This window comes from Ambystoma mexicanum, chromosome 6p (assembly GCF_040938575.1).
Source record: "Ambystoma mexicanum isolate Mex_15411 chromosome 6p, UKY_AmexF1_1, whole genome shotgun sequence".
Taxonomy (NCBI): domain Eukaryota; kingdom Metazoa; phylum Chordata; class Amphibia; order Caudata; family Ambystomatidae; genus Ambystoma; species Ambystoma mexicanum.
The window spans coordinates 1475946744-1475969634 of NC_090935.1; the positions used below are offsets into that span (position 1 = coordinate 1475946744).

Genomic DNA, 22891 nt, shown 5'->3' on the forward strand with positions numbered 1-22891 from the left:
GGTCTCCCTTGCGACCTCTGTGGTCTCCCTTGCGACCTCTGTTAAAAAAAAAGAAATAAAAAAAAAACATTTCGTTTTTTTTTTTTTTTTTTTCCGTTTTTTGTAATGCAAGGTCCTGGAGTGGCTGGCTCTCATGTTCAGGCCCTTTAAAAAAAATAAATAAATAATAAGACAAATAAGAACAGGAGTGCCACAAGTCTAACACTTTCAGCACTGACCCTAAATAAGAAAGAATAGGAAACCAAATAATGTGTCTTTCTGGAATTCTGTACAATAATTGCTAAACTCATTAAAGGTTTATTTCAGGCACACTTCAGGGGGTGAGTCACTGATTTAGTCTGTTCTTAAACGCCTCAACTCAGCCTTTAATCCTTCTGAGGTCGATAAATGAGTACCAAGACAGGTTGGGTGATATTGGGTGTATATTTTTTCTATATAAAGCGCTTAAGTGTAAGTGCTATATAGTAACACATCATTATCATTTGGTCATGGACGTCTGCTTGCATTCACAGTAATTTGGTAATATGGGCCTATACACACTGACCTTAACGCTACATATGGCAATCCATTCTTGCATGAAATGTACATCACATTATAGTGATATCGGAACCATATTTTTCGTACTGTACAATGCTGTGATGTCACTTCCTGTTTTGGCAACGGGTGAAAGGTTCGTGTTCCATCGCTTCCCGCGATATCACTTCGGGGTGGGGTCAAATGATATCAGTTCCTGTGATGTCATCAGGGGTCAAGGGTCGTGTGATGTCACTTCCGCTACCCCTGGCATTTTGGTGAAATGACGTCCCTGCTTACCAGACACCCTAAACATTAAGAATAAAAATCCTAGTCAGAGAAAAATAATGAGTGAGTGGTAAAAAGTTCCACTCACTCAGGACATTAAAATCAATAAAGTCCAGAGTCCAGTCAAAGTGCTGGGGGGTCTCTCATGTTAAAGGGAATGAGCACAGAAAAGGAACATTCTCACCCTTCCAAGGCGCAATCACGTCAGGGGGCTTCCCCTGCATACCATACTCTCTCCTACTCCTTCCTCCACTCGTCTCAGTTCAATACATGTCTCTTCTTAAAGAGACATCCTGGTTCCATTTTTCTAATAGATTCACTTCAGCATTGCCTGCAGCCAAATATAAAGATGTTGCATTCTTCTTCCCAGCTGGCAGTCCCATGTATGCTGATATGTTGGGCAATCTAGGGAGTTCCTCATAGGAACAGGCATCCTTGTCTCCTAAGGGACAGTCACTCCTAGTGAGGTCCCACTTGCCCATACCCGTAGTGGAGGTATTGCAGAGTGGGCTCCCCTCCCTGGCCTCCCCTTGGGACAAATACCATTGATTTGACACACATCCTAAACTCCTCCCCTTTGCTCCTGTACAACCCAGTCCGATGCTAGACATCCATGTTGTTAGTCTGAAAAACTAATCCCCAATCACGATCTAGCCCCCCCCCACCCCTGGGCAACCATGCACCGGTTTTAGACAATCTTACACAATCTCCTAAAGGGTTATGGATCACTATACCCCCCCTCCTGCATTCGTATCTCAGGCCCTACTCCTAGATCACTTCTAACAATATACCAACATACTCCTATCTTACTACCGTGAACACAAATAACATAAGACACAAAGAAAACACATGAATTGATTCAATTATAACAATGGAATACATTTATTTATACACAGCAAAGCATAATTCATACAATACTAAAACTATTGCAACCATCTAATTTGCACCTTTTATACTTCTGGTGCAAAGCAAATCTACCATGCAATAACTATAAGCCTTACAGGCTTCTAATGCAAGCCTGTCATGCAAGCCTGTGGTTCTAGTGCAGTCTAACTGCAAGCGTCTCTCCTCCATGCAGGATCAATCCACACCAATCCACACCATACTTCACACTCTCTCTCTAAACAAACCCTGTCTGATTTCCCCTTCTCCCAAACCCAAAGCTCTTCGTGTGAGTGTTCTGTTCTAATCAATCAGTTTAGTCTAGGCTTTAAACCATACTTCCCATGTGGCATCTCTCTCCTCTCCAGCTCTGTCTTTGTCCTCTATGCCCAATTCTGCCATCAGCCAGTCATTCAGAGCCGGGCCTCGCTCTCTCTCTCTCTCTCTCTCTCTCTCTCTCTCTCTCTCTCTCTCCTAGATCAATCTCATCAAGGCCTCATCAGGTTCTACTGCACCAAGACACCTCTCCCTCATCGAACTCCATCAATCACCATCTCCCACAACCGCTACCAGCAACTAACTCAACTCCCTTCTCTTCACTTCTAGTTATAGTTTCCAATGACACACTCATTCCTATGGTTACATTCGTTCTCTAAGCTAAGAATGTCTCTTTCTGTCAGCATTCTATATTCAGGCAGTTTGTGGTATGTTCTTTCGTGTTCTGGTCACTACGTGTGCTGTGTCAATCTGACATTGGACATCATATCTCTTTCATGGCCATCTGTGTGCGGTGCCTGTAAAACACCATCTATCCATCTGTTTCTCCCATTCACTCCACTGTTGGCTCTCTCTGCATCACGAAATTCTCTCTTACTGCCCGTGTTCAAAGCATCTCATTGCTTGAAAAGGCTTCTCTCCCATCTCCCCATGTCGCTCATGGCACTACCCCCACCGTTGCTGTCTCCGCTGCACACAAGCCATGCCATGCTGATTAGCGTCCTTCGCTCTCCACACTCGGACAAGGTTCTTGTTATCTGTGTCTGCCTGCCATTGTTTTTGAATACTTGTACACTGTTAACTCAAAAAAGTCTTCGCACACCGTAGCGCAAACAACTTCTCTGTCTCCATTAGAAATGGCTTCATGATCCTTAGGCCTTATTCTATCTAGTGCTTACTCTCATAAATCCAAGCGCTACATAATGCAAACTCATTCTACGTGCAAACTTTACATGCATACATAATACATACACATATCTCTAAATGTGTAACTACAAATATACCATGTCATTTTAAATGGCTCTTCATGGCATTTCAAATATGACAGTGTGTCATTCTATAAGCAAATTGCAATTTTTTACAAAGTGGCAGTCTAATATGTGGATAGTATAATGATGCTACTTCTTCATGTACTAATCAAAACTAAACAAAATGCAATAATGGATAACTGAACATGATGAATTAATAACTGGATTCCTAAAGGGGTAATACTGGGTAACAATGAGTAATGGTTCTCTAACAATGGGCAAAGGTTCTGTAACAAAGAGTACTGATTCTCTAATGATAACAATTCCAGCCATCTCCATTTTATCAGATTCCACAATGTGGTGATCTGTCTCCTGTACACTGTCGTCCAGGAAGCACTGCAACATCTGAGAGGCTCACAGTCTGCCATGTAGGTTGCTGCAGAAAAGAAGTACCCCCCAAACCCGCTTATCAGGTGGGGGATAAGGTCTGGCTGTCGAACAAGCATCTGCCTGTCTGGAACTTACTTTGGAAACTGGCCCCTAGCTTTGTGGGTCCATTTCTTATTCTGCAGAAACAGTCTCCTGTGGCTGTCTGTCTGCAATTACAACCAGCTCTACTGCCTGGAAAGGCTATGCTGCATGTAACAATTCCTGGGAAATGTTTTCTCATTTCCATGTGCCATGTCTGTTCCAGCAATTTTTCCTTTGCTTTCTGTGGAAGCCTGGTCCTCTCTCTGCCCTTAGAGGTGGGCAGTGTGTTATGGCACCCACCTATGCCACAGTTGGCAGTGTTACCCGCGGTGATACTTGGGCCAATCGGCAGCTCAGCATTGCATTCCGCGACCATTGCAGTCTCCTCCAAGATAGAGCTCTGTCTGGATGGAGGCCACCATGACAGGCCCAACGCACTTGTGGGGGGTACCAGTGTTTTGGTTCCCAGTATGTGGGCTTTAGCGCTCTTGGGCCATTGCTACGAGCAATGAGGGGATTGAGGCAGGGCCTCGTTACCACTCTTCACTCTTCAAGTCCTCAGCCTGTTTGTTCGAGAAGAGACAATCAGCAATATTGGAGCCAGGCCCACATAAATAGGCTCATGTTCTCGGTATCACTGATGCCGTCAGAAGATTGCACTGCCTCAAGACAATCGCTGACTGTAGTAATATCGACATACTGGCACACAGACCATATTGAGAACTGCGTGCACCTTGCAGAGTTTTGATTTGGCACCTAAGGTAAGAGGGAGTCAGCGTCAGCTGTGTGGTAGTGAGGAAGAGAGGGTGGGGACTTAGTACAGGGCAATGTCTGCCTGTTTTTTTGCAACTATTCTGGACAGTAGGAGGGGGAAACAACCCATTTTAAATATAGCTCTAGGGCACATTTAGTTACAAAGAGTTGAATGACATCCGTCCACTTTTTTCACAGGGTGCTTGCCGTCGGCCTTGTGTTTTTGGGTGTCGGAGTAAAACTTATTTCCTCCCTTCTGCTGCATTAATTTTTTTGCACGTTTTTAAAGTGTATTCCCCCCACCACAGGAGCAAAGCGATACATGCTTGTGCAAAATATCTCCAATTGGCATTTTGCTTGGCAGGAACTATTTTGAAACACATTATTTAGTTTAGAAACTGCTCGTCACCACTTTTAATGTGTGCAGTTTTTAAACTGAAGAATGTGTTTCAAAATAATCCCAGCCGAGCACAAAACCTATAGGAGCTATTTTATACACACATTTGATTTTTCAGTTAACAAAAAAGTAAGCTCGTTGATAGGCTCGGAAAAGTTGTAATATTGAAATCGGTAAGCTGCCACTAGTTCTTACTGTCATGAGCACATTGCACTGCTGGCCGTGTTTATTTAAAGCATCTCCTTGGTTTCCAATACAAAAAAAAATTATGATACCGATTCATGGGTTGATTGCTTTTCTCTTAGGTCGAGTAGATGAACTAAGCTACTCAACTTTTACGTCTAGTAGGATTTTAAAGATTTTTCAAAGCCTGCTTTAGGTGATGGTCCTTTTTCTGCTCAGGTGCCGTTGCTCTTTGCCTGGAACCACTTGGGGTTCAATAACCATGCACATTCCTTCTTTCTCTTAGAATAAAGGGTCCTGGTGCTCCATCTTGTGTGACAACTGTCTGCTTCTCAGACACCCATGCCCATCTCGGTAGCACACAACTCTTGTCTGCGGAGGAGCTGCAGTAAGTGTCTATTTTCTACGCCCCTTCTCTCTTGTGCATCGGACAGCAGAATTGCAAAGTAAACAAAACAATGTCTGATGCAAGTGTACAACCTGCGTGGGGAAGCTCTCACGCCAGCCTCTGGGAATGGGCTGGCATCGATTTAGTGCAGTGAGACGACAGTTGTCAGTATGCAGTGGGATACACATAGGTTCTGCCCTTGCCTGCTTACCTAGGTTCTGCCCATACATGCTCTTACAATCTCTGCTTTTCCTCATGCTTCTTCTGCCTGATTCTACATGTTGCCTCTGCCCATGACATCTGGTCAAGTTATGGGCTACCTGGAATTGCCTTCATCAGCAATTCTGCTTCTATGGTAGGTAAAGCATAGTTTGTATATAAAACCTACTTGACAGAATCTTCGACATACCAGCACACCATGCCAGTGTGTCGTTCTGTTGTTTTTCAGATAATAGGATGTGTTCTTGGCTGTGGGTTCTATTTAAGAACCAGGAGAGGAGATTGGCCAAGCGAAGATCCATGGGCAGGCAAGGGGTGGAGGTGAAAGTCTAATGAAAACATTCTGTCATAAGCTAAAGGTATCTCATTGAATGAGGAAGGCAAGGAGGGGGGAGGGGTTGAGAGGTAATGCAGCTTTGCTTGGTACATTCAGATGTGTTTGTCCAGTCCTGACATTAATGCATGCATTTTTCTTTCAGCTCGTTTGAATTCATTGGAGGAGATGTTTTCTCCCCTGCAAACACGTGAGTAATAGCAATTACAAAGAATAACTGAAAACAATGCCATCTGCTTATTTGTGTTTTTGTTAAGATTTGATCCATACAAGTGTGTTTTGCAAAATCCCACATGCAGCAGTTACTTTCATTCACACTTTGCAGTACTATAGGGCAAGCTACAGAGAACTTCACAAATTTATATATGTATCTGTCTGTGATCTAAAATGCCCGTCTTCCTGTCTGTCTGATACCCTGGAATACTTGGTCTAACCAGCCCCATATTACCACAATTGGAGGAAGGCCGCAAACATGCCTTATCATCTAAAACGTCTGTGAGAGAGGGGTTGGTTGGATCGTCCAAAAACGTTTTTTGCTAAATGGGCTGTATTGGTGCATGTAATAATACATTTCCTTCATTCAATGAACTTGTTTATTTCAGAATACTACACAAATTATGTAGCTATATAACAAAAATAAATATAAACAAATGTACGTTAAGACTCAAGAGGCCAGATTAAAACATATAAGGGGCTATGTTTTAAATGGATGGCTTATGCGGACGATTATCTTTTGTTTGATGTTACTGCAATCGGTCCCAGTTTAGCCAATGTTTGTTGCTGGTTTAAAACCCAAGCTTCTGCTCTCACTAATCAATTGGCGAGAATGCACTCTAAATTTGGTCAATTTTCATTAAAACCTGCAATATGTTTGTCTGAAGCTAAGATACTTCCGAAACTGCTCTATGGAATTGAGGTGTACCTGCTTAAGATCCTAGATTGACTTCCCTGTCTGGAGGGTAATCTCTGGAAGAGAGTGCTGCATGTTCCAAAGTCCCTTTCTATTGTTGCGATAAGGTACGATCTTGGCATAGTCTCTCTCACAGCGAGAGCACACTGGAAGATTCATTCATTGGTAAGAAAGATCCTCTGCCCCTCAGTGAATTAATTATTTGTAGATTTGAACACAATCTATTTAAGCCAAGGCTGTGTACACTTGACAAGCATCCAACAACTATGTTCTGGGATTCTTGAGGACATAGGGAGTTCAACCGAGGAACTGAGTGAAAATCCTATGAAAGTAAAATCTTGATTATTTCAATGTGATTAGATTATAACGCAAGAGTCCGTGCATTCCTATAGTTCCACTTCTTCTTTTCCTTGCTTGGACAGCACACCTTTCCATCCCTCCTTTTTTCTTTTGAACCCTTTCTGCATCATACCCAGTGTTCATTATGGAGCCTCTGCTTTCGCTTAAGCATATTGTGCTGTATTTTATTTTACTGTTCCCTATTACGCAGATGGGCCTCTAATCACATTGACCCAAAGCAGGCCAACCACTTAAGAAGCAAGTGCACGTTTTGTCCATAAAGCAAGTTTATTGTATAATCAGCGGCAGGAGCTAGATGATGCAGCACAGTCAAACTTACCTGTTTCCCTGAGTCACACAAACACTTCATATTATATACATTTTACAATAGTTACAACACTCCCATATATTTTATTAAAAATCATCCCCCCACACATGATTGGTCAAACTATACAAAATAATTCTCTAATTCCCACATTCTCATTGGTCACATTAATCTAACTACCATCATCAGCACATGGTACATCAGCACACCCCTTTTTGGGATTTGTCCGTGGTAGGTCATAGCATCATCACACAGTTACACATTTAAACACAAACAAAATTCATTAGAAGTTCCAGCTGGCCTGGAACCTTCTAACTACAGAAGTAATGCACATGGTTTGCAAGGACAATTCAAACAATATGGGGAGGAGAAAATGAATAGGTTCCCTTTGAACTGGCAATAACTATCTCACCCAGCTTGACTTGCTGGAATCCTTGGAACACTCTGATCTAAACGACTATCAATTCAACACGCACGGCCTCTGAACACAATCTGAGAAAATAATCGAATCCCATAAAGTATCGGTCAACTCTGCACTTAGGTGTCTCTTCACCCCAGGTTTATTACTCAGCCGCGAACCGATGGCTGGCTTCCCCTGAACAATAAATAACCAGCTCCCATGAAATTGTATCTCCTTTCTGCAATACTGCCAAGTCCTAAAAACCCGGCCTGACTTTAACAGACCACCTGATAATGTTGCCGCTACTCACTACCGTCTATGGCTCCCCAACCCTACAAAACCAGTTTTCCCAGTCACACAGAGTTCACCTGGCGAAACCCTAGCTGCAGGGCCGGCCAAACTGAGCACACAGCATACAGATTTGTACATCCCTACCATGTGCCCCCAAACATATGGCCCTTGAGAGCTGTGTATAAATGTCGGTGAATGCATGTTTTAAAAACCATGTCCTCTTCACAGTGGTTTCTTCATGACAAATTCCCTTTCTCGCATCACATTATGAAGCTCCTCGTTACCCAGCTTCTATCCACTTCGTGGCACACCAGACCCATATTGTATTTATATTTCATCTGCGATTTTGACATTTATCTTGCTGCGTGCATGCAAATCTAAATGTATCACTTTAAACACAAGGTAACACAAAAAGTAACATCCCATTCTCATTAACCACGCTAAATACATGTAAAATTGCAACATCGCGCCAACTTTGCTGTTCCCTCAGTCACCAATATGGTGCACGCAACGTGAAACCCCTCTTTCTCATTGGGACCTTTCCTGACTACCCAAACATCCCCCCTTTTTAGTTAATACTTTAACTAATAAACCGAGTTCTTGTTCTTTAAAACCATCTTTTCTGGGAAAAACTCTACAATCATCTCTCACATTGGTTCCAATATGGGCACACTTCTCTGGTGAAAAAACCCAACTTGCCCCTCTACCATTTCCAAAATCTACACAAGACAGCCTTAGTCTGTCTGAGTACCCGTATGATTTGAATTGGTAGTGGTTCTAGCTTTGGACAAGGACACACTGCTTTTGTTACCTTGGCAAGAGCAAAAGATAACAAGGATAAAGACAATAAATGGCATTCAAATCTTGACAGCTAGGCTCATCTGAGATGGAACCCAAGAAAAAAAGAGAATCCAACCAAGGGTCATTTGTGATTCCTCCATCATTCTCCATGACCACCCTAAGCTTATGCAAGGAGGTGATTGTTTGTGTCAGAGTCCCATTCTCTGAATCATTAGGAGGCCCAAATATACAGCAGGTACACCCTATCTTCTGACAGATTCCTCCCTCCATTCCTGTTAGGAGTTCGAGGATAGTGTGTCTCAGGGCCCGGAGTTCTTCCGTGATGGCACTGAAAGCTGATTCTGAAGAAATCATAAAAATAAAAGTTTGCACCGGGTCACCTGGAGCCATTTTGCGTTCACTGCAGCTTGGACCCCAGGTGAACATAGGGCAGGCAAGTATCAAGTGGTCCTCAGGAGTAACAAGGACAGGCAGATGTAAAGTGGTGAAACTGCAAACATCTTGCCATGCTGGAGGCAATTGTCTGTAGGCATGATGTCCACAAGTCCAAAACACATCAAGAAGCACAGCTGTACCTCCAGTCAGACCAGCGATGCAAAGCATGCAGCTGCAGTTCCCATTTGTGACAACAGGCAGTGTGCCGTCTCCCATAAATCACAAAGAAAAATGTATAAGTGTCCGTATCTTAACAGGTTCTTCTGGCTCCTTGAGCCATGTCAGATACTTTGAATATTTCTGCTGCACATTTCCACATTATTGGTTTATACATGCCACCCCTTCTTCTGAGAATCCCCTCAACCCTCCAGCTCTGCAACTCTTCAACCCTTGCTTCCATTGGTTGTTGATGATAATAGCCCCATTTAAACTAAACTGGACTCTGCCTGCAACAAACGTTCTTCTGCTCTTTACGATCTGTAGCTGAACATTCTTCATCAGCAGGTAAAAGAGATGCTAAGATTGATTTTCCTTGAAACTGCCCTTGAACCCTACACAAAGCTAGGTGCACTAGACACAGGGCCTTTGCTAACTATATCTGGGATAAGCACCCTTGGGACACCAGAACCCTGGGGAACAAGCGAGCAGAGGTAACAAATTCTACAGATCTCTCTCTCTTTCTCCCCCACTTTCCTCACATGACTATACCATACATTATCTGCTGCAAAACCATGGGCATCTACTATCAAGTCTAAATTGACATTATGCTCACTGCTTGGGAAATCAGCGTTAACATTCCATTGTGACCTCATTAATGTCATCAAATTCTAAAATACTAGACGCACTTAAACCATTCACGTCCATACTGTTTGCCATCTTTGAACATGATGACAAGAACAATCAGAAAGACATATAAACAGTCATTGGCCCTCATTACGACCCTGGCGGAAATCAACCGACCGGACCGCCATAGCGTAAATAGCGTTTCCGCCATTGCACGACGGAGCAAAGTGCGGCTCATTCCGACCCATCGGGCACGAGCACCACGCCATGGCGGAAGTGCAAAGTCCGCGATGGCGGAAATGACCCCAAAACGGCCCACACCGCCGCCGTACGGCGCCCTAGGTGCAATACCGCCACCCATCTTAGCGGACACCGCAGTGAGCGTCAACCGGAAAGTGCGGTGACCGGAAATATACGGAAACGGAAGTAAAAGCATGGTCCCGGAACGGGAAACATCACGCCGTACAACTATAAAACCACAAATTCCACACAACCATTAAAAATACTACCCTGAGACACATCCCAACCCGTCATCCACCCTAGTGAAACCAAGAAAAATGGGAAAAGTAGCGAAGAAAGCGTGCGACCGCAAGCGGCAGGTCCACTTCTCCCGTGAGGAACTCACCGTGCTCACAGAGACCCTCCAGGAGAATGCTGCCGCCGTCTTCTCCACGCAAATGACCAGGACGGCACTTGCGAACAAGAAGGCCATATGGGCCCTGGTGGCACAGCGGGTAAGTGCGGTGGGGACCGCACCCCGCAACCCACAGCAATGCAGAAAGCGATGGGACGACCTGCGGATACGCGTCCGTAGCATACTTTCTGCCAACCGCAACATTGCCACAGCTACCGGGGGAGGATCGGAATCACCCATCAAGTTGACCCCCTGGGAAGAAATCTGTGCCTCCACCATTGGAATGGAGAGCATAGAGGGAGTCGGAGGGATGGAGAAAGGAGTGCAGACATCCGAAGAATCAGGTAGGTGTCCCAAATAAAACAATGCCAAAACCACAATGTCCAATCATGTGAAGTACCACGTGTCCACATAGTGCAACAGTAACACATGTCCAGGAGAACGTCCACATACATAGGCCTGATAGCACACTTTAAAACTCACATCAAATACATAAATAATTAAAAATCCTAAAAACACCCTCTACACGTGCAGCAGGCACACCCTAACTGCAGGCTGCAAAACAACTGCACCCTCACTCCACACACAAATGAAACCACCTCCAAGGCCCCGACCCAAATCACCCTCAGGTACCACCCCAATGCATGTGATACATTGCCATTCCAATTCCCACAGACCCATTAATAACGCTCGCCCTCCTTTACTCCACCACAGAGTCCGATCCAAACGACGAGCTCCAGGACACCCCTACCAGCACACCTGCAAAGAGGGCCAAGACCAACGGCCAAAGACCCTCCACCTCAGCTGCACGCATCAAGACACGGAAGCAGCACAAATCAAGTGGCAGCACAGAGGAGGGAACTCCAACAGGCACCCCAGCAGCCAGCATGCCCACAACAGCACCACCACAGGTCCCCCCAATGGATGCCACAGTAGGCACTGCTTCTGGTGGCAGCAGCACCATAGGTGACACTGCATTAATGGCAGCATGCTCCGACACAGAAAACGGGGATGTCGAAGATAGATCCATCCATGACCTGTCTCAATCCCCCTGTCTGTTCCATCCCGTACACCATGAGGATACCACGCAGGGGCACCCACAAGACGACGACTGGCCATCCCCCACAAGCCCTGTGGCAAGGCAACATGAGGTGATCAGCCACTCTGTGACACCACCGCAAATGGCCATGGCCCAGCAGAGGCAACAGTCCCTCGACCAGGTAATCGTGCAACAGCAGCAACTGGCCACGCTCCTCAAGGACCATGCCGATGAATGTGGGGGCACTAAGGCAGACATAGAAACATCAACTGAGACACTTAGGGCAGAAATGGAGAGAAGTACAGAGACACTAAGGGCACAAATGGAGAGTAGCTCCGAGAGCCTGAGAGTAGAAATGGAGAGAAGCACCGAGAGCCTGAGAGTACAAATGGAGAGAAGCACCGAGAGCCTGAGGGGGGAACTGCATGCAACGTCCAAAGACGTATGTGCCGAACTTGCCGCAGTGCGCCGTGTGCTCACTGAGCTCTCACAAACCCTTAGGGACATGCATGGACGTGAGCAGGCAGAGACATCATCCGTTGCAAGTTCCGTCCAGGGCAGCCCCCAACGTAGATCTGGGAGGAACCTGCGCTCCACAGGCAGGGGTGCCCCTGATACCCGGAGAGGGGGCTTGCAATAGCGACTGCCCACTGACAATGAGCATCTTTGGACACTGGTGTTCGGGGGGGAGGTAGGAGGGTGGAGGGGGTGTGTTGGGCTCACTTGGGTGGCGGGTCGATAGGGTGTTTAACATGATATCACATATGCCATAAACAATGCACGATCATCCAATGAGATGTGTGGACATTGATCTTTGTGTACGAGGCCATTATAGGCGTACAGTCCATATTGTGCATGTTCCAGACACACACAGTGCCACGAGTCCCGTGTCCATGTATCAGGCACCAGGCGTGAGTGCTAGAAGCATGCATCTATGAGATGCTGACGAATGTCACGGCCCTCCTGTGCCTCGCAGACTCCTTGAGGTGCTGCCACATCCCCACCCTCATCATGACCATCTTCAGGTGCTTGCAGTTCTGCGTCAGGGGGCATGGGCACATTTCTACGTACGCACATGTTGTGGAGCATGACACATGCCATGACCATCTTTGCAACCTTCACATGGCGGTACAGGAGTGCCCCGCCAGACCTGCTGAGGCAGCGGAAACGAGTCTTCAGTAGGCCGAATGCCTGTTCTATGACTACACGGGTACGTGAGTGGGCATGGTTGTAGTCCTCCTCATGCTGGTCCCGTGGGTTCCGGACTGGTGTGAGGAGCCATCTCTTCAGTGGATACCCGGCATCACCTGTATGTGGACAATAAAGGAATTTTGAGGAATGCCATTGCTACGTACGCACCCCCCCCCCTTCCTGCCAGGTCATTGCCGCATCACATACCCCACATCATCATGCATGAAATGAGACTCACCGAGTAGCCAGGATCTGTTCCCTGCGTGTCGCTCCATGTAGCGTGGTATTGTAGAGTTCCTCAAGACCATAGAATCATGGGTTGATCCAGGGAATCGGGCACAACAATGTGTAATGATCCTGTTGGAGTCACACACCATTTGTACATTCAGAGAATGAAATTGTTTTCGGTTGCGGTACTGGGCCTCCATGGCATGTGGGACGACCAATTCCACATGGGTGCAGTCGATGGCACCAATGCAACCCGGTATGCCGGCAAGTGCATGGAATCCCACTTTTGTGTTGGTAATTTCCTGCTCCGAGCGTGGTAGATAGATGTAGTCGTCTGCGTGCTGCAGGAGGGCATCGAGCACTTGCAATAGTGTCCGTGAGAACAGTGGCTGTGATATGCCATGCAACTGTCCGACTGTGTGCTGGTAGGTGCCTGTGGCCAGGAAGTGGAGTACAGACACCACCTTCAGTAGGGGTGGGATGGCGGTTGGGCTATCTATCATGCTGACAAGGTCAGCCTGTGTCATGTCCACAATGGCGGTTATGGTGTCCCGGTCCAAACGGTAGAGGGTGTGGATCTGCTCATCAGTGAGGTTGAACGGATGTGCTCGGAGGCGTGGGATTGCGGGCTGCCTGCGTGGTGGTAGTGGCTGTGCTGGCGGCCCTTGCTGGCCCTGCCTTGCCCTCCTCCTCCTCCTGCGTCTCCTCCGTGCGGCCAGTTGTAGTTGGTGTTCGTCTTCTTCTTGAAGTTGGAGTACTTGCAGTGCTATCAGGTCCCCCAGGGCCAACATAGCTAGTCCTGCCGGTAGCATTTCGGAGTCGGTGTGGTTGTGGGAGGAGGCTGGGTGTGCAATTTATGTGTTTTCAGGCTGTATGGCCTCCACCTGTGGTGATTCATTCCACCTGTGCAAGCTGCTCTCCCCTTTGGGCGAGCACGTCCCGCACACAACGCTGCAATTCGACGAATGGCATCTTGCTATTACAATCATGTATTTGTACCCGATGGCAGTGTAACATTGGTTGATATGTTCATTCTGCTATGGTCCCATTGTTTCACATACTATCTTTGCAGTCGCGAACAGACTTGTGAAGGGTCAGTGGAACGTAGTACTCGAGTAACGGTGGACCCTCATGCAACACTGTACCGAGGTTCACCGACAGGCGGGGCGTCCCATTTGTGAGTGAAGGCAGTTGCCATTTTCACACACAGCCGCACTAGATGGATTAATTTGTGATTTCAAGCGGCCACAGATGCCTTTTCGACGTGATGTTGCAAATGAGGAATTCGAAGGGCGGCGCTTTCGGTTTTCAGCTAGCGGCGAGGAGATGCCCACAGGTCTGACTGCAAATATAACGTTCTATTGTTCAATGTCCTTGGGACAGGGGCCATGGCGAGGATGCAATGATTGATATGAATAGTTTGGGATGCGCAATAGCGAAGTGGGCGATAAGGCCGGACGTTCCCAAATACATGTTACTTCACAACACTGGAATTACGGGCTGGGGCACAGTGGATTTTGCAGGCTGCATAACGCACAGACTCAATGGAAATTTCACATGTTATGTGAGTATGGAAACAGGCGTTTTCATTACGGGATGAGGGAATGATGTATGGATGCATGGACAGATGATTTGATACAGAGTTTGCCATGTACAGGGCTTCTTGGAATCTATCCACCTCCCCTGCGCTATGTGATGCAGGGCTGCCATAGTGGGACCATCGTCTATCTGGCCTTGTTGAGCCCTCCCTGTCTCGACGCGCCTTCAGACACTTGTGTCTATGCACGTTACCAATCCCATCTGATGGATTCTGTTTTAACAGACGCATGCACAGGAACACTCGTTTGTGATAGTGTTTTCACCTCGACATAGATAGTTATGATTCGCAAGTGGTTTTTGGGTGGTGATGATCCTTTGGAGTGGGCTAGCATGCATATGGCTGTGGATTTGGTGTGATCATTGACGTGAGTAATTCAAATGTAGTTCTGATGGCCATACTATTCTTTTTCATTTCATTTGGGTGACAGGTATCTCCTCCCCTTTTGCCACTGCCATCTGTATGCCACTCCTGCAGATGGATTTTACTCCCGACACCTGCTGCTTCGTGTTAATCAGTGGAGCAGCATTACGATCTTATGGGACGATCGCCAATGGGCCACATGCCCTTACGCAGTACTAGTGGCTAGGAGCAACATTTCGGCCTTTCAGCTGGACTAGTGCCTCCCTATTGGGACGGCCCTGCGGTTCTAGGCGCTTCCATGTTGCCTTTTCGTACGAGAATGTAGCCCCTGTGTACCATGAAGGAACAGGGCGTCACACAAGAAGTAGCTGGTCATTTATTGCGGATGCAGCCCACAATGGTGAAATGTATTTTGGAGTTCATGGCCTAATGGCTGTATGGGCTTGGTGAATTTGTTGTGCATTAAATTTCTATTCTGATATGAACCGTGTAGCGTTCTTCTTTGCAAGTGATGTGGCATATTCCTATTTGGGGAGCGATGTATTGTGAGGACATCTGCATTGGGTTCCAGCTTCGGAGTATAGTTGCGTGGTACTGTGCTGGGCGCGTTTGCCTACGAAGCCCAGTGAGGTCAGGGATAAGGGCTGCCAATATGACTGTTTTGATGATGTCATGCTCAGGGGCGGGGGATTAGCTTTTGTGTAACAGATGCCGGTCAGCCAGTTGGATTGGTGGAATGATGTGATTATCGGAATATGGCTGGTCACAGGTGCCTGTGTTTGCGTGCGTTTCTTGGTGGGAGACTGTGGTCATGTCCATTTGTATAGCTTCTGTATTCGTGCCATCTGTGCCCTGCAGCTCCCATTGGCCCCTCTTGAGATTCATTTGTTCGTTGGCAGGCATGGATGACTAGTACATTTCACTGGTTGCATTGTGTGACTTCATTGCACCTACGGGGAGTTGTACAATGTGGCCAGGGAGCGGTGTACAGGCACTCAGTAGGGCCGTTTACGGTTGGTTCGCGATGCCGTACTTCTCACCATGGCGGAATGGTACTTTCCGCCGTGCTTGATGGCGTTAGGTGCATGTCCGCTAGGGTCAGAATTTGCGTACCGTTGCGCCATGGTGGTAATTACGGTTTGGCATGGCGCGCGCGCGCGTACTTGGTGCAGTTAGCGTTGGCGTTCACTACGGTGTCGCTAATGGCATCGTACTTTGCGGTGACGGGTCATGATCGCACCGAGCGCTATTCGATGGCGGTATTGCATTTCCGCCATCGTTTTTCGATTTCCGCCAGGGTCGTAATGAGGCCCATTCTAATTTACATTCTTAAATCCGAAGTTTTCTTCTAATTCTTGAAAAATAACAATTACTGGTTTACATTCTCTCCCCCCTTTTCTAATGGAATGAACTGTGAATCCTTAGGACATACTTAACTTTGAGCCCATGCTGATGAAAGGGTGCCGGTATCCCTTCATATGTAGCTGATGTACACTCAGCTGTTGCTACCCTCCACCTTCACAGCAGTCAGAGTTGCAAAAATCATGCGGTGCGGCCCATGGAAATGCCCCTCATTCCAGTGTTGCACAAAAGAGCGGATGAATATTAGGTCCCTGGGGAACAGTTGTGTAACCTATGCCCAGTCACAATCTCATGAGGGATAAGGTGGTGATCTTTCCCTGGCTGATTCTTCAAATAAACCAAAACAATTGGTAGGCAATAGTGCCAATTTTATTGCAAATCACTTCATATTTTTGTTATTTGACACTTGAGAACCCCATTTAGCCTTTATACTATTCCACTGGCTTGAGGATGGTACACCGAACACAGCTTGTGCTAAATCGCCAAGAGTGAAGTAATCACTGCGAATAGAGCATTAAAGAAAAGAGTTCCATTGTCGGATCTCAGGACCTTACAAATTCCCCACCGTGGAAATACTTTTCTCACCAAACTTTTGCTGCAGACTTAGCATAAGAGTGTACACAGGGACCAGCCTCGAGCCAACGGGGATAATGGGCCGACTACAAATAGGTAACGCACATTTTTACATTTCTTGAGCATGTCCACAAAATCTACGTGGAGCTCTTGGAATGGCCCAGAGGGCCTGGGCAAAACTCCTCTTATCATCGTCATTGTATTACCAGGATTACATTCTCTACAAATAATGCAATGCCCTGCAAATCTACGTGCATGTTCTTGGAGGTTTAATATGAACCATTCCTCCTGGAGCGATTGGTTGCCAAGAAGTGTGCAACGGGTAATTTAGTTGCTCTAGAGCCACAAGAAGCAGTTCTACAGGCCTTACTACTTTCCTTGTAAGCTCCTGTTTCCACAGCAAATCCGTAGGTGAGATGTCACATCCTCTCTTTGTCCAAAGCTCCTGTTCCTCCTTAGGTGCTTTTCCCTACATTTCTATAATTTGAAGCAAAGGGAGTGCAGTGTACAGAGCTGGCAACTGTACCTGCAGGGACATGGATTCTATTTAATGGGGATCTGAGAATGACAAATATGCGGCTTCTTTTGTCGCCTTGTCTGCTACATCATTTCAAAGTGCTATTGAGCTGGTACTATTAGTATGCACAGCACACTTAACAACCCCTATCTCTGTGGCCAATGTTAGCGATTTGATTCATCTGGACAGCAGCGAAGCATGCTGGATAGGGCTCCCATCAAATCTCCTAAACGCTCTTCTCTGTCAACTTGACAAGCCTGAATGCACAGTGGATATTAAATATGCACAGTCAGAATAAATAGTGTCTGCCTTCCCCTTACTCAATTCTAGCGCCTCTATAAGTGCCACTAGTTCCGCCGCTTGTGCAGACTAATGCAAAGGCAACCGTTTATTCAGTCTGACCTAGTATTCCCTATTCACATGGCCCACAACGGCTGCACCTGTATGCCTCTCTCCAGTGTCCTGATTGATTGTTGAGGACCTGTCAACCAAAAGTACCTCAACTCCCTCCAAGGCATCATCCTTAACACACGTCTTCCTCGTCTCCCTCGTACATTGCACAATCATGGACAATATCAGCGTTCACTGGCTCAACTACAAATGTTGCAGGATTGATTAGGTGACACCGTACAGGATGTATGGATGCAGTCAATAGAATAACCTCATACATCGGGCCTCTTTGGGTCATCAGGATCAACTTCGATTTATCCAAGATCGCAAAGACTGCATGCTCCAAGTACAATGTCACTGGGCAACCCATAGTTATAGTTGAAGATTTTTGAATTGCAAAAGCCACTGCCACTAAATTTTGTTCACAAGGTAACTGTCCCTGCATCACTTGATCTAGGAGTCCGCTGTAATATACTAAAGGCTTATGGCCCAGCGAAGTTTGCTGGCCGGGACCACTGTCATTATTTGCCCGTTTGAGTGAGAAAACAGATCAAATGATTTCTTTTATTTTGCTTTCACGAAGAACAGAGCATTGCTGATCGCGGCCTTGAGTTCCCAAAAACAAGTCACCATCTCCTCAGACTATTCTCTCGGACCCTTTGCCTTTTTTGCTCCCTTAAGCCCCTGCAGTAAGAGCTTTGTGTAACTGGAGTAGTGAAAAATCCATGACCTACAATAGTTAAAGAGTCCCAAAACATGCTGCACTAGTTTCACTGTGACTGGCTGGTGCATATTCTGGACTGCGGTGGCTCTCTCTGGCATTACCTTACTTCCTGCAGGTGATATTGCTTGCCCCAAATATACTACTTCTATCTGGCAATATTGCAACTTTTCTTTGTTCACTTTGTACCGCTTCTCAGTAAGCAGGGTGAGGAGCATTATTGAATCTCCTCTACACTGCTCCTCTGAAGTGCTACAAACTAGTATGTAGTCTATGTACAGAATTACTGTACTGGACACATGCAATTTCCCCAAATTCATTTGAACCAACCTGTTGAAAACACTTGGAGATTCACAGTACCCCTGGGGCAACATTGTGTGCTCGAATCTCTGACCACGATACATAAAAGCTGTGAGGTACTAATAATTGGGGTGTAAGGTGACTGAGAAAAGAAATGCATTCCTCAAATCAGTCACCATGAAGTGGGTTGACTCAGTTGGGATATTACAGAGAATGGTGTCAGGATTCGATACCACCAGGATCTCTGCCTCAACAATATCATTGGGATGGCGCAAATCCTGGACCATCCTCCAACTGGACCCCTTCACTTTCTTCAGAGGCTAGAGGCCATCTAACATGGGGACACAGAAGGTTGTATTATGCCTTGCTTCAACAAAGCCATAATGGTCTCATAAATCCCTTTGTCCATTTCTCTAAACATGGAGTACTGCCTAACCACTGGTAATGTTGCACCAGGTTTCAATTTGATCCGCAGTGCTCCAATACTCTTTAACAGACTAACATCATGTGGATTGCTGGTCCATAAATGGTCTGGCACTTTCTCAAAATACAGCACTTTCTCCGTCCAATATGGTGATGTATTTCTAATGATGAGCATGGTCTGTGGTACTTCCCTTTGCTCTATCACAATCTGGCAAGGCACTCCATTCTCAAAAACCATCTCTCCTGTGTCTTTGGTGTCTTCAAACAATTGCTCAACAAAACCACTACCCCAAAAAGAAACAAAGTCGAATGTACAGGAAACCCCCTTATCACACTGTCACTACATTATGCCTGCAAACGTGCGGCTTCTCTTTCCGGATACAAACTTTGAGCATACTCTACCTTCCTCCGAGAAAAGAATTGACAAGTGGAATCGACTGAGGGGATCTCTGCCTAAGAGATTTGCCGGGGTATGTGTGCAATACAACAAAGGAGCGGATACATTTTGTGTACCTACAATAATAGGTAGATCTTCAGTATAAGGTACTGATAGGATAGCCCCATAGACTCCTTGTTGGTCCATAGTTTTGCCTGACGAGGAGAACTCAGCTCCCATGATACAATATTTTATATCCACTTCATCAACCATGAATGAAAATGTTCGGACATCTACCTGCACACCTACCCAGGGTTGCTCTTCCAGATGGTGTCAACGGACAGGACTGGACACATCAGAGATCCCTGTGAGCTGTCCTAATCCTAGTACATATTAGCACCGGGGAGTGGGAAAGGTTCCCTGCAAAAACACTTGCTCCAGTGTAATGAGCGACCGCTCCTTGGGGTAAAGGACTTTTCTCCCATGTCTGTACTGGTGTCTGTGCTGGCATGGTTGGTTCAATCACATAGGACTGTTCACCCCATGCCTGCTGCTATTGCACAGAGCCTCCCATCTTTCTGCACGACCAACACAGAACCCCATACAACCCTCCATAGTTATTTCCCATTGGCCTGTTAAACCAGGGACCCTTTCCTCCAAACCCACCAAATGGCCCATTTCTCATGAAAATCCTCCCCTATCCCCCGGAAACCCTCTCATCTGCCTTGGACCGGGCGCTTACCCGCCCATCCAACCTTGTGTCATACCCGATTTGCTATATTCCTGTTGTCCCAATTGTCCCTGCTGTCCCTTCTTGGAACTAGTAATCACTGCTCCTCTCAAACCGATTTCCGAACAAGGTTGGCCTCTGCCGTTTGTGCCTGCTCTATATTCTCCTTTTCCTTCTCTTGCCTCCTTTTACAAAAATGCACAATATGTGCCAGAACGTCTGGCCAACTTTTGGCCTCCAACCCTAATACTTTGTCTTGATCATGCTGGACTTGCCTAGGAAGTCCTTCTTTTAGCATATGGTAAAAAATGGTTGCCTTCTTATGCCACACTTATCCTGTCTGTGCCTCTGCATCTCCTGAATTAACTGTATAGGTGCGGCAGGATCGTCGTCTAACTTCATTGTCTTGAGCAAAATAGTATTTATTTTGGGCGTATTGTGGTACATAGCCTGCAGGGCCCCCCATACCTGTGCCCTATAATTATTAAATGTGACTCCATTGTGGGTGTTTGTATCCAACTGAACTCCTCAATACTCTGCTTGCCTCCAACGCTTGTCTGACCGTTCTTCCATTAGAGCCGTGAATAAGCTTTTCAAGTCCCCTATGGCCAACATGACACTGGCAGTATGTTTCTCTAATGCATAAATCCACTTCGCTGCAGTGAGCGAAATAAGTGCCTTCATCAAATATTCTGGTCCATGTGTGACCACGGGACATAATACGCACTTAACTGACCCTCATGGAGCAACGGGAATTGAATTACACCTGCTTTTACAAGTTCCTCCCACATCTCTCTCCTACTACTTACTACGACCATGCGAGTAACACGCCTTGTTCTAAGACCCCATTGTGTACTCTCTGTCGCTGCTACTGGAGTGGGATGTGGAGCTGCTACGCCAGGCTCTCCCTGCTCAACATCCGATTCTCTGACTAAAGAGCTGAGGACATGGGAACAGGGGGAAAGCGTAGGAAGTTCAGGACAGAGGTAAAAAGAACAATGAAGCTCAGAATTGGAAAGGGAGAAATACTGTGTGTGAGCTCTATCATGCAGAGTAGTATGGGCAAGGTGTCCTCTCACCAAAGGCGCAAGTTGACCGAGTCTCATATTCAGGGATTATTTGACTCGCGAGTTCTTGCAAGACTTGCCTGAACTTGAATTTGAGTTTACAGGTTGGCCCACGTTCAGACAGTAATTAAGGGCCTTCAAGTTTCTCTGAGAGATTTGGGTTGTCAAATACAGCTCTAGATCTCCAGGAATTTTTGGCAGCCCTATGAAATGCCCATTTCAATTCCTTTTTATCCATGGGCTGTGCTTGGCTGTTTCAGGAAGGAACAGGGCTGATCCACATTATGGGAAAGCAGAAGAGCTTGTTGAACCATTTCAGATCATTGTTTGCATCTTTCAGAGATCTGATTCCCTATTTGAGCGATTTTTAATTATTATTGTGCGTGTTCATCAAGTCACTTATATGTTCACTTCTCCTTTGGGAGAGTCTTTGTTAAATACTTTGGGAAACCCTTTCCCTTAACCTTTCTAGTCACCAACGCCCAAAATATTCTCCCAAAACAACCTTTGCAAAGCCCTGTATCGATTTTCTGGTGAAACCTTTCAGAAACCCTTTGTAAAATCTTTTGTACAATACTTTGTGAAACCTTTGCTAAAGCCTTTCCACTTGTCCCGCAATCAACAAAACAATATCCAACCACTTCCCCAAATCATGTTTGATTTTGTTATTTTTTAGAGACTTTAGAGATGTTCAGAATTAGCTAATTTTGGCTCTCTTAGCAGAACATATTGTCCTCGGAGGAGGTGGATGATTGGAGAGGTAAGGTCAGAGTGTATGTGTCATCCATCAACATTAAGGTTGACACTTACACTGAGTGGGAAGATGTAGATGGGATGGACTTCTGGGATGAAGAAGATGCTGTAAACCATCTTGGTGGTGATGATCTTATTTTGGGAGAGCTACCAAACAATAGGCAACAACAGCATGAGGATATATGGAAAGGGTGGGTCATTTGCAGAGCTCCCTTACTAATGAGAAAGGAGGTAACAGTAGTTTCTGGGTATACTCATAAAGAAATAGTGGCTGTGGGCCATGAGGAAGTGGTTGCAGCAATTGATGTGCTGTTATGGCAGAAGGCTAAAGGTGAGTGTTGAAGGATGCATGGCTCCAACAGAGGAGGTTTGGGAGGTAGACGCATGGGTAATATTAGGAAGGTAGAGAGATGGGGCAGAAGAGAAATGAAGGCAAGTAGCCAGATGCCAGGAAAGAGGAGAGGGAAGAATAAGCAAATGCTGTACAGGTGAAGGTTCGGGCAGCAGGAGGCAGATCCAGGCATTAGGTACATGTTGGTAGAACACAAGGCAGATGTGGGGTAGGAGGAAACAATGCTTGAGATGGAGGATGAGCAGGCTGATTGCACTGCTGCAAGTGACTCCCTTCCTGTCCAGAGGTCAAGAGGATCCAAAGGACCTGGAACAATCCA

The 22891-nt window shown here is 46.1% G+C and overlaps 1 protein-coding gene across 1 annotated transcript in view; it reads left to right on the top strand.

Moving 5' to 3' along the window:
* The window catches only part of LOC138511068 (uncharacterized), a 3073423-nt gene that overhangs the window by 83217 nt on the left and 2967315 nt on the right, over positions 1 to 22891 (top strand). Inside the window, exon 2 of the mRNA XM_069626568.1 lies at positions 5818 to 5862. Within this exon, the coding sequence (XP_069482669.1) occupies positions 5818 to 5862 (45 nt within the window). The remainder of the gene's footprint in view (positions 1 to 5817; positions 5863 to 22891) is intronic.